The following is a 13,287-nucleotide window of genomic DNA, read 5'->3' as shown; positions in this document are numbered from 1 at the left end:
TGGAGGAATCAGACTCCCTTACCTCAGACTATACTACAAAGCTACAGTAATCAAGACAGTATGGTACTGGCACAAAAACAGAAATCAATGGAACAGGATAGAAAGACCAGAGATAAACCCATGTACCTATGGTCAACTAATCTATGACAAAGGAGGCAAAGATAAACAATGGAGAAAAGACAGTCTCTTCAATAAGTGGTGCTGGGAAAACTGGACAGCTACATGTAAAAGAATGAAATTAGAACACTCCCTAACACCATACACAAAAATAAACTCAAAATGGATTAGAGACCTAAATGTAAGACCGGACACTATAAAACTCTTAGAGGAAAACATAGGAAGAATACTCTGACATAAATCACAGCAAGATCTTTTTTGATCCACCTCCTAGAGTAATGGAAATAAAAACAAAAATAAACAAATGGGACCTAATGAAACTTAAAAGCTTTTGCAAAGCAAAGGAAACAAGACGAAAAGACAACCCTCAGAATGGGAGAAAATATTTGCAAATGAATCAATGGACAAAGGATTAATCTCCAAAATATATAAACAGCTCGTGGAGCTCAATATGAAAAATCAAACAGCCTAATCAAAAAATGGGCAGAAGACATAAATAGACATTTCTCCTAAGAAGACATACAGAGGGCCAAGAAGCACGTGAAAAGCTGCTCAACATCACTAATTATTAGAGAAATGCAAAGCAAAACTACAATGAAGTATCACCTCACACCACTTAGAATAAGCATCATCAGAAAATCTACAAACAACAATGCTGGAGAGGGTGTGGAGAAAAGGAAACCCTCTTGCATTGTTGGTGGGAATGTAAATCGATACAGCCACTGTGGAGAACAGTATGGAGGTTCCTTTAAAAGCTAAAAATAGGGCTTCCCTGGTGGCGCAGTGGTTGAGAACCTGCCTGCTAATTCAGGGGACACGGGTTCGAGCCCTGGTCTGGGAAGATCCCACATGCCATGGAGCAACTAGGCCTGTGAGCCACAACTACTGAGCCTGCGCATCTGGAGCCTGTGCTCCACAACAAGAGAGGCCACCATAGTGAGAGGTCCATGCACCATGATGAAGAGTGGCCCCCGCTTGCCACAACTAGAGAAAACACTCACACAGAGACGAAGACCCAACGCAGCCAAAAATAAATAAATAAATAAATAAATAAAATTTAAAAACTAAAAATAGAACTACCATATGACCCAGCAATCCCACTACTGGGCATATATCCAGAGAAACCCATAATTCAAAAAGACACATTCATCCCAATGTTCATTGCAGCACTATTTGCAATAGCCAGGTCATGGAAGCAACCCAAATACCCATTGACAGACGAATGGATAAAGAAGATGTGGTACATATATACAATGGAATATTCCTCAGCCATAAAAATGAACGAAATTGGGCCATTTGTAGAGACATGGATGGATCTAGAGACTGTCATACAGGGTGAAGTAAGTCAGACAGAGAAAAACAAATATTGTATATTAACACATATATGTGGAACCTAGAAAAATGATACAGACGAACTGGTTTGCAGGGCAGAAATAGAGACACAGATGTAGAGAACAAATGTATGGACACCAAGGGGGGAAAGTGGCAGAGGGCGGTGGTGGTGTGATAAATTGGGAGATTGGGATTGACATATATACATTAATATGTATAAAATTGATAACTATTAAGAACTTGCTATATAAAAAAATAAGTAAAATTCAAAAATTAAAAAAAAAACACTATGAAATGATTTCAATAAAAAACGAACTTGGATACATATTTTTTTCCTGCATACATAAGGATCTGCTCTAATTTCTGCCTCTAAAAGCTGTTGCTTATTTTGTTTCAGCTTTAACCCTTAAATATAGTAAAAGAATGATCTCACTTGGAATGTTCATTAGTTTAACAGCAGGAGTCAAGTTAATCTCCTTCAAACCCCATATTAGACTTACTTTACAGTATTTAAGATGTTTTAATAAAGATGTCTCTTGGAGGGAGAAATGTTGATCTAGAACTTGGGGTCTCTTGGGAGAACAAACCAGTCAGAGCCCAGACTGAGAATGAGTGTGCCACATTTTTCTGAATCAGAAGTCAGCTCTATTCTAGAGTGACCTTGGGAAAGTAATTTTTGTCATCCTGGGATGCAGATATACATGATAGAGGGCAGCTGCACTCATTATAAATATCCTGTAAGGTAGGCAGAATGCGGCACTGTAACTGCTGTAGCTAGGAAAGAGAGGGCTTCTGTGACCTTTTGAGAATATGCTGTTCACCCCAAGGAGCCCTGAGGAATTAAAACAGAGAGTTAGCACTTCTCACAGGAGGGATCAATTTACCCTGAACAGCCCAAAGCATTTTATCACCTGTTCTGGTCTCTTGCTCTGGACGATGGAGGGTGGAGAATGGGGGACCCAGCGAGGGGGTGGTTGAAGAAGGAGCAGTAATCTGAGAAGGCAAAAACAAAAATAGAGAGGAGGATAAAGGGAGGAAAGAAAGAAGAGCAGGCTTTGGGAGGCCCTGTGGCACTTACTGGCAGTCGTATTCTCAAAAGCCTCGTGGAGGGCTATTTCAGTCTGTTCCCATTATAGAAGCAGAGCCTCGCGTGGCCCGGAGCGAGGGTACTGAAACCGGCCTTGACCACCACTCCTCGTGTCATTTTCTTTCTCAAGAATCTACAGTGATTCTTGAGAAAGAAATCACTTTCATTTTGACTCTTAGGACCTTTGGGTGTTCAGCTCCACCCTCATCCTGCCTCCGTGAGTTCCACCTACCCTTCCGGCTATCTTCTCAGCCAGGCTGCCCTCCTGCCTAAAAGCCCCACAGCCACACCTCCTTCTCCTCTTCTGTGGCTTTCCCTCCTCTCTTCCGTTGCACATATCTAAAACACGTCCATCCTCTTAGGTCAAGATAGAATTTATTTCAGAATAATAACTTACATTGCATAAAGCTTTATACCAAGCACTTAAACATGTACCATCCTCACCTGAGCCGTTGTTTCCTGGGACATTTCCTTGACTCTCTGAGCCCACATCCATCTCTCCCGTATTCTATCTCCTGAAGCACTTGTTCACTGACCCACCTCTACAGAATCAATCTCTAGGGCAGAGAAACTGAGGCGATAGAATGAACTAAGGAGGCAGAATGTTGACTCTTGCTATTTACTTTATATTTTTCCATATTGTTTCTACATTTTTACTGTGATCATATACACCTTTTATACTAAAATTAGTGGGGGGGGGCATATCATATATCTTTGTTAAGCTCCCAGATGATGCTGATGGTGTAGGAACCACAGATTGCCACAGTCCTTTGAACAATGGTTCAGACACATGTCTTCTTGCATTTCTCAGCTCTTCAATGAGGTAGAAAGTTACTCAAGAGCAAGAACTAGCTCTGCACTTTTCCTATCTCTCCAGTGCTAGAAATGCCAGGCTCAAAGCAAGTGCTCAGTAAATACCTGAATGGGTTTGAATAGACTCCCCATAAAAATAGGAAAAAAATTAAATAAGGATACACATGACATGGTACATTTGAAGAAAAAAGAAAACTTTATAATTAATGGGTTAAAGAAAGATGTAATAGTAAGACAGAAAAAATACTCAGGTGACTTAATAGAGCACAGGATGATCAGAGATCAGCATCAGTGTTTTGTTTTAGATCTAGAAGCAAAGGATCTTTGAAGGCATCAATTAACTTGTAGCGTGAAGAAACTATGAGGTGGTTCTCTTTTTAACCTGGCTCATTCTTTTTTTTTTAATTTTTATTTATTTATTTTTTTATTTTTTTATTTATGGCTGTGTTGGGTCTTCGTTTCTGTGCGAGGGCTTTCTCCAGTTGTGGCAAGTGGGGACCACTCCTCATCGCGGTGCGCAGGCCTCTCACCATCGCGGCCTCTCCTGTTGCGGAGCACAGGCTCCAGACGCGCAGGCTCAGCAATCGTGGCTCACGGGCCCAGTTGCTCTGCGGCATGTGGGATCTTCCCAGACCAGGGCTCGAACCCGTGTCCCCTGCACTGGCAGGCAGACTCCCAACCACTGCGCCACCAGGGAAGCCCTAACCTGGCTCATTCTTTTTTTTTTTTTTTTTTTTTTTTTTTTTTTTTTTTAAAGATTTATTTATTGATTAGCTGATTGATTGCTATGTTGGATCTTCGTTTCTGTGCTAGGGCTTTCTCCAGTTGCGGCAAGTGGGGGCCACTCTTCATCGCGGTGCGCGGGCCTCTCACTATCGCGGCCTCTCTTGTTGCGGAGCACAGGCTCCAGACGCGCAGGCTCAGTAGTTGTGGCTCACGGGCCTAGTTGCTCCGCGGCATGTGGGATCCTCCCAGACCAGGGCTCGAACCCGTGTCCCCTGCATTGGCAGGCAGACTCTCAACCACTGCGCCACCAAGGAAGCCCCCTGGCTCATTCTTGAAGTGATGTGTTCAGTTATAAATTCTATAGCTAAAGAAGAGATCTGAGTAGTTGGGAAGAGTTAAGAAAAGAATCAAAACGTATATACATTGCCAGTGGGAATGTAAAATAATGCAGCTGCTTTGGGAAACAATCTCACAGTTCTTCAGAAAGTTAAACATAGAATTAACATATGGCCTAGCAAATCCACTCATAGGAATTTACTCAAGAGAATTGAAAACACATATCCATACAAAATTATGTACAAATATGTTCATAGCAGCATTCTTCAGACTGGCCAACAGATTACCATGATAGATGATGAATAAACAAAATGTAGTATAACCAAACAACGGGACGTTATTTGGCCATACAAAGAAATGAAGTACTGATCATTTTACAACATGGATGAACCTACTTTAAAAACATGCTAAGAAGCCAGACACAAAAGGCCACGTACTCTTTGATTCCATTAGTACGAAATGTCCAGAATTGGCAAATCCATAGGTTAGAAATTACTGGATTAGAAATTATTGGGTCTGAGAGAAAGAGGGATGGGAAGTGACTGCTGGTGAGTATAGAATTCTGGAATTATATTGTGATGATGGTCACACAAAATTCTGTGAATATACTAAAAACCAATGAATTGTACACTTTAAGAGGCTAAATTTTATGGTATGTGAATTATATTTTAATAAAGCTGTTATTTTTTTTTAATGAAAAAAAATCAAGAGGGAACATGGGGAAAGGGGAAATCTGGGCAGAAGGATCTCCAAAATATTAAAAAAAAAAAAAAGAGAGAGAGAGAGATACAGGGAGCTGGTTTACTAAGGGCTGTCTTTTTAGGCACAGTTGGTTTTTTTAATGTAAAAAATGATGGCTAGCTGAGGAGAAAATTAGAAGACATAGACTATAAATACAACCTAAGGAGTTTAGATGCAAGTTTTTCCTATCAGTACAGAAGTTGGAATAAGAGGTTTTCATATCTCTCTTTTGGGGGGACTTAAACAGTGCTTAGAATAAGGTCTTACGTGTCAGAAAAATTTGTGGGAGCCCTTCCCGAAATGGGAGAGGGATGAATTACGTGACCTTTTGTGGTCTTTGCTCTCTTTCTCAGAACAGTTAGTCCTCAGTATTCAATGCCACTCTCTGGCTCCAGAGCGCTGAAATAACAGAGGAGACACTTCTGTTTCTTGAAAAGTTTTATTTGGTTTCTATTCAGTCATAAACACACATTCCTCTTAAGACTGTAAAAGTCTTCTCCTCTAAACAATTAACTTTTTCTTTAAAAGAAAAGTTGAAGTAGTACTTGCAACCTATTATTTCAACCAACTGTGCAAAGAAAGTAAATTCAGGTTATGTATAGCTACCTCTACGCATGTTATTAATATGAATACCTAGAATGTACTTGGCCTGGTAAATAGTTTTAAAACCTCCATAAGCCTTTGAATTCAATTTTATTTGAAAAGTAAAATGACATCATCCTCACCCATATTTTCCAGGGATCAACCACCTCTTCTAAGCATTCCTATTGCCCTCCAGTGCTCTTTGCTTTAGGAGAAAACAAGTACCTGCTTTGGGTCCACTCAGCAACTTCTTCCTCATTCTCTGCCCAGGACCCAGATTCCCATGAAAATAAAACAAACTGGGAGACATGATTAGAACAAGGAAGTCTGTTTTGGCCCTGCCATCAGATTCAGATCAGATCATTTCTAGTCTTTTTCTCTGGTCAGGTCCTGTAGGGCTTCATTTTAGGCAAAGTCACTATAGATGTTCTCAGTTTCACCAGTCACACACATTCAACATTCATTCATTGAGTAAATATTGAAATTTAAACCTTCCTATTTTGGGTTAGGAATATAAACCTCCATTTCCAATATCCTCAAAAGTTCACTGAATAAATGGATTGTGGTTCTAGAACCAGATATGGTTAAAATTTGAGTTGCTGAGAACGTTGACTAAAGAGAATCCTGCGCCAAGACATGAAGCATTTCTCCTCCTCAGGATGGGTTCCTGCTCCTGTCCTGTTAAGCAAGGGCATGGTCAAACTGCCCTTTCTCCAGGCCCTCAAGTCCGTCAGCCCAGGTCGAGGTTGGCATGCTCCGATACGGGTCCAGAAGAATCCGGAAGCACCTGACTATGAGGATGCCCAAGAAAATAAACAACAAAATCACAAAAACAAATGTGGTTTTCTGCTCCAGAGACATGCTAGAATCTGATGAAACGTTCCCAAGGGGCACTAGGGGTGAAGGGACAGGCGGTCCTCCATCCATCGTCCAGGGAAGCTAGAGCACAGGGTCTCCCAGGTTCCTGCTCTTCCATCATCAGCCTGCTGAGATCATGGTGGTTGCACCTTGAAGAAGCTGCAGAGTAAAGAAAGGGAAGGAAAAAGAGTAAACACCGATGGGCAACTTTATTTCTAGGCCCACCATCATATTTTTCAGAGAAAAGAAGGAATCTCTAAACTTTCTCCAAGGGCTGGGCCAAAAGAAAGTCATGTAGTGATAGAAGAATAGATGCCTAGGCAGTGCCTACCATGTTCCCTCTTGTCTTTTCACATCCTATTGAGGACCCCTCCCTTTGATCCCTTCCATCCCCACTGGCTTACTAAAATCCCATTCTCTGTCCATTTTCCCTCCAGCCCAAATGAAGCCAGAGCCCTTTACTTTGTCTGTTCTCAACACAGCTGAGACAGGTATGCATTTTCAGGAAGTTCTTTATGAAGACACTACATAATCCAAATGGGAAATAGGAGAAAAATGAGGACCATTAACTGTGTACATTTACAACACAAAGATTGCTAAGTCTGTGACGTTCAGTGAAAACAGTGGAGAACTGGGTACAGAACCTTGTGAGCCTGTGTTAACGACTCCCTAGCCATAAGCTGGCTGACTAGTACAGCAATACCTGTTCAGTCCCTCCCTTCCCACCCCTGGTCTCCACTCAATGAGCGCCGTCGTGACACCCTGGACCAGTCTTCTCCAGCCTCGGCCTCTGTACAAGGCAAAGTATCAAGTCTTCTTCTCCTAGCTCAACATCTTATAATTCCTAGGCTTATCCCATAACTCAGGTTTTAGAACGGGTACACAATTCATTTGGGGGCTGCACTGATGGGCAACCATTCCAAGAAGATCCAGTAAATAACCGAGTCATCTCGATTCACATTATCAGCCACATCTCCCTATAAATGAGTCTGGGGTCTCACTTCTTCACAGGGAAGCCACGACTAGAATGATTTAAAACTCAGTTTTAATTTGCAATTTTACCACCCTATGCTGATTACAAGGCAGGTGCAAGGATATGGTTAACCCTCTTTGCAGCCTAATCACGTGTTTTGAGAGGCCTGCTAAAATATAAATATATACTCTTATTCTCTGACCCTTTCACCACCAACCCCTTTTAGATATACCAAATTGAGGAGAAAATAGAGATGAAAGCATTTTGAGAACTCTACAAATCTTTATAAACTGTAAGCCTCTCCCTTCCCAGCATATTGTGTGGTGCCCAAGTTCCTGTTAAAATAACTTCATTTGGTCAAATCATCAAAGGTCTCTATTAAATTGCAGTATTTTACCAAGGAAAGTGACACATTAACACAGTAGGGATTTGTCTTTGAATACTGTTCCTATTTGAAGGAGGGAGAAACGTGGTAGATAGAAAGGAAATTGAAGGAATCTCTTGCCGGGAGTGAGGGGCTGCTAGAAAGGACTTGTGGGAAGCAGACATGGGTACTAGGAGCAGATTGTCCAGCAGGAGAGTCCTGGGGAGGGATGAAGGAGACTGGGTAGAGATGAAAAGAGCAGGAGATGGTTATAAAGGGAGATGGAGATCCAGAGATCCAGAAAGAAATGCCAACTATTTCACAATTTTGCCTGGGACTGATCGAAATCTCTAGAAAAGCCTGCTTGATTTGAAACCTGCAATCAGCTAATCAATAATTTACAAATTTGGAAAGCTCAACAGCATGTTTAAGTTAAAGGAAGCATCAGTATAATAAGATGCAGAAAGAGAAATACGTGTAATCACTTGGCCACCACAGTACAAAAATATTCAAAGACCTCTAAATTTTGTAAATGTCTGTCTTAGAGTAAAATGTCCCTTTTTGGTAGAAATGATTCTTAGGAAATGTTCACGATTGCTTTTACCTAAAAAATGAAATGTTTCTTTTAGATGAACAGCGGAATTTGGGCGAGTAAATTATTTCGAAAGATTTTGACACAACCAACATCAGTGTTAATAAAAATAAAAGGCAGTTATTTTAAGTATAAGAAGGACCAGAGTTACTCGTGACAGTATTTTAATCCTGACTGGCTTCCCCCATCACGCAGCACACCTGTCTTCCCTTTGCTGGGTCCATTTGTGTGTGCTCAGGAAATAAAGTCTAATTTTAATATGGACTAAGGGAACCTTAGTTAAAAGATGCCATTTTCAAAAGTCATATAATACATCCCTTCTCTCAAACCAAGCTCCTTGAACTCTGATGTGCACAAAGTGTTTACACCCTGAATCAGTCACGAAGCCCCATGTGAGCAGTCAATCCCAGCCATGGTCCTCTCACTATCGGCCACTCACTTTAGTTAATTTGCAAAGAAGCCCTCTCTTTCTTTCCCCATACTTCCTCTATACTGCATCATGATTCATCATTCTAAACTCAAGTCTTACCACTCCTCCCCTCAGAAAACCCATGTGCTCCCATGTCCAAGACCCTAACCCACCCATTAACCCGCTTATGGACCCAATACCCTTGTTTTTTCTGGACCACAAATTAGATCATATACTCTGACAGTGGAATTTTTCTAAGGTATTACTATATTTTCAAAATAAGTTCAAAAAGCAACAAAGATCAAATCACATTTGGTTTTGAGTAAAATGACCAGTGGACAAAAACAAACTTACACGTAATTGATCTGCAGACACCTAAGGAGAGCGTCCTGACTCTGCTCTGCAGCTCCACCTGACACCTGCTATTCTTTGAACACCTCCAGGTTTCCCACCTCTGAGCTTCGAGTCATGATGCTCTCTGCCTGATGCTCTCCTCCTCGCCCTATTCCCACCTTCGGCTTTCTCCCCCTCCCTTGGGGTCCACACCAAATCCCACCTCCTTGGTGGAGCCTCAGTCTCTCCCTTCGCCCAAGGCACCAGGGCTTCCTGCTCTGTCCCCAGCAGCATTTCACCTGCATCCTGCAGCAGCACCTATTACAGGACGTGTCTCCACGGTGTTCGTCACCTTCCCCTTATTAAACAACAAGGTCCTTGAGGAACTGCTTGCTGCTCTGGGGTCACTGGCTCTCTAAATAGAGGTTGAAGCAAATCTCTGGCCCCTTAGAGTCCAGGGAACTGAATTCAAACTTGGAGGTGCCGGCTGATACAGAGAAGGGGAAAAAAAGCACATGTCATCCAGCCTAACTGGGATGTCAGACCACTGTGTTTGAAATAGATCTTGTTTCAAAGAATCACAAAAAGTCTGGGTCACAATGACACTTTAATAGTCATAAAGCTCATGATTTAAGAAGCAGTTGTTTGGTTTTTTTAATTTTCTTTGGCCTCAGTGCTGATGGGTCCAAAATATAGAAATCAGCTGGAATTAAGCACTCTCCCTATGTTTAAGGGGTCAATCCTTTCTTACCTATATTGCTTTTTTGGTGGGGAAGGGTAGTCATTTAAAATATCCTAAATCCCATTGTCTTACATGGAAACTATCAATGTCAACACGTACCCATCTCAAGCTTGGGTCCTTCAGACTTTTCATCTCATTAGCATCTTATTTTACAATTTCACGGTAAGAAAAAATATTTTATCTGGAGAAAATCTATCTTAAAGCAATGACGTGTTTCTTTTCTTATTTTTCAAGTGGCAGCAACAGAATCAGTTCAGTGCATTTGCCCCCTTGTCCTGGGAAACCACACAGAGGCATTTGATTTCACCATCTCCCTTCTGTGGTCCTCAACTCAGGCGCCCTCCCTCCCGCAATGAATTGCAATAACAGCTGCAGTATATGCAGTACGTGTGCAGTCCTGCTTGGCATGTAGTGAGTGTTCAAGAAATAGGTGATGATGAGCGACTGTTTTCTCTTTAACTGATTTTTGTGCAAAATGAGATTTATTTCTAATTTTCCAGGCAGGAATGGAGATTGTAAGTAAACCACCCCAAATCATAAAATTCAAAAGAGTAGCGACCCCCGAAAGAATGTTGGAATCAGTAGAAAGTCGTCCTCCCTCAGCTGTTAATGGCATGCAGGGTACAGTGAAACAACGCAGTCTGTATTTTAAGTACTCCGAAACCACATAATTGCTGTACCTAATTTTTAAAACTTCTGGGCCACAAACCTAGTTATATGACTTGACATATTTTCAAAAGTAGCTGTAAAAAGTAGTTCGTCCATTGAGCAAGAACACTCACAGGCTTGTCCAGTGTACACTCACACATGACGGACAGGATACTTTGTCCCACAAAGACATCCTGTGTACCTTATTTATATTTATCTGGCAGCGTGGTGAGACCAATCTGTAGACTGTAAAAGGAAGGGAATTGGCTAGGTAAGCAGGACTGAATTTGCAACGACTGGCAGGGACAAACTTCCTCAAAGTGCTGCACTATCCTGCAACAGTTCTGAAACTGGCTGTTGAAATGTTAACCTGGCTTTTAATGACTGAAGTAATACATATCCTGAGACTGAGGCAGAATAGAATCACTGTGGACTTTTTGAGCTAAAGAAAGCCTCAGCTGCATGGCTGTTTGTATAGCTGGAGTGTCTGGAGGTACTCCCCACCCTCCATCCCACCCAGCCACCCCAGACGTGTAAGCGTCCCATCAACCCTATTATACATCTCCTCCCACAATTGTGAGCCCTCCACCAAAGCCACCTTATCTCTTTTGGAAATTCTGTGGATGAATCCAGTGAACAGCAACTTGCATTCCAGGATATATATGTGAAGGTGCAAAATATTTCCTATAAATTCAAAGAATTCATGGCCCTCTTGGTGGCCAGCCAAGACCTTCAGGTAAAGATTTCCTGGCTCTTTCTAAGTACTTCCTGCATTTTAACCATGACTCCCCCCCCCCCCATTTTCTCAGCTCACATAAATACGTGGCTACTTCCATATTCCTCTTTTCCAAATACAGCACTCCTGTTCAAATACAATAGCCCTGATGCTTCCGAATTCACAGAATGGTTAAGAGCAATATTTTGAACACTTAAAAAATAGACCAAGGCTAGTAGAAAGTCCATAAATAATGATTTTAAAGACAAGCGAATGTGGTCAGCTACAAATGTCAACAGGCAGTTTCAGAACTGCTGCCAGCCCCCACTACTGCACCAGGAAGTCTGTTTCCTCTGCCCATCCCTGCAAAGTCAGCCTGCAGACACGTCTGCTTGGGTTTGGGAGTGAACCCTGTTGTACCTGGTTCACCATGCTGGTCAGCAGGAGACCTTTGTCTTCAGCCTGAGCCCTAACCTCAGTTTTACTTCTTCCCTATCTTCATCTTCCTCCTAACATCTGCTTAAAGAGTTTTAAAGGCACTGCAGGGCAAGGTTGCAGCCTTGCTGAGGGCAACAGAAAAATACCGTGCAAGTGCCCAGTCAGTAAATGGGGGTATCAAAAGGCACCACTAGCAAACCGGAACTTTTAAGTTCAAACAATAAACCTTACTGTTCTACTCAGTTTTCTTTCCCTTTCCTTGTGTGTTTCCTAGTGAAAGAGAGTGCTTGCTGATACCTCAAAAGGCTAGGGCTGCACACTGCTCATCACCCAGGGACACCAGGGACGGTCAGCACTATCATTATGTTGGGTTGTGATCCTTCGTAAACAAATTAGAACATCCCTGTTACATTTTGGAAGGTTGGATGTTTTAGGTGAACAGAAAAAAATACATTGTAATGGGCAAAGAGCTTTCAAGAATAATTTACTGCAGCTTATCAAAGAAAAAAAGCCTGTTTTACTACTCTTTATCCAGTATCTGTAGCATTATAAACTTCAGCATGCTTTAAAAATAAAGGCATCATTACATTTCACCGGCTCGCATTAACTTTACCTAGCAACTATTTAATTAGACTTTATCTGACAGCTAGATCTAAATTCAGAACTTGGATCCAAAAGGCATCCAGGCGATCATGGCTCATGCATATATTTAAAGTTAGAGAAAAGCATTTAATTAGCCCATCAGAGATACAGATTTTGGTCAAATACCTGGATCTGGCTGAACAAACACTTGATCCATTTCCTGGTGGAACAGTTACAGGTAGTTACAAGCCTCTTTAGTTTCCATTCTTCCCGACCAAGCTGTGCTAAAGCAGTAGACAGTGGTAAACTGCAAGCAGCTGATGGCACACCCCAGAGCTAAAGCTGTTGTTTTCAGGCTTAGAAACTCCCCATTAACACCCCGAGTTAAAGAAGCGTCCTCTTTCTGCGTGAGGCATCGTTAGCGGCCAATACAGCTGCTTCTCTGAGGCGAGCCATGATTTCGGTTCTGCCTCAGCAACTCTTCAGAGGATTCTGCTTCAGTGAGTAGGAGGCAGTATCCCAGCAGTGTGTCTGAAATCATCTTCAGCAAAGCATTAACATTCAAAAGGAGTATGGGGGAAAACATCACAGGGCATTCCCATACCTTTTCAAAATCAAAGCCATCAATCTACCAGTGCTCTGCAGTTCTCTATTGATTGTTGACACTGTTCCTCTCTGGGGATGTTAATTAGCACCTTGCAGCGAACCAGCCTCCATATTGATCATGGTTTATGACCTTCAGGCCAACTTAATTAATGGCAAGACCTCTAGGGAAGGGCATCAACTTAGCATTTGGGAGATGAAGGGAAGACTCCTTTTTCTAAAGAAAACAAAATTGCCCTTTCAGAAAAGCAGCAATTATGAGGGGCACTGAAGAAAGAACAATTAAAAAACAACAA

At 41.8% G+C, this 13,287-nt stretch overlaps 1 protein-coding gene across 1 annotated transcript; it reads right to left on the bottom strand.

Annotated features, from left to right (window-relative positions):
- Window positions 1-5,575: 5,575 nt before the first annotated feature.
- Window positions 5,576-12,852, bottom strand: CTXN3 (cortexin 3). Its single transcript, XM_036848079.1, has 2 exons — window positions 12,575-12,852; window positions 5,576-6,751 (listed from the first exon to the last, which is right to left on the bottom strand). Exon 2 carries the CDS (start codon window positions 6,659-6,661, stop codon window positions 6,416-6,418), a length of 246 nt encoding a protein of 81 aa, XP_036703974.1. The 5' UTR covers window positions 6,662-6,751; window positions 12,575-12,852; the 3' UTR covers window positions 5,576-6,415.
- Window positions 12,853-13,287: the final 435 nt, after the last annotated feature.

The sequence above is a fragment of the Balaenoptera musculus genome, chromosome 3, assembly GCF_009873245.2.
Source record: "Balaenoptera musculus isolate JJ_BM4_2016_0621 chromosome 3, mBalMus1.pri.v3, whole genome shotgun sequence".
In the NCBI taxonomy this organism is placed as follows: domain Eukaryota; kingdom Metazoa; phylum Chordata; class Mammalia; order Artiodactyla; family Balaenopteridae; genus Balaenoptera; species Balaenoptera musculus.
Note: the sequence above shows the minus strand (reverse complement) of the source record. Positions and strands in the feature narration are given on the sequence as shown.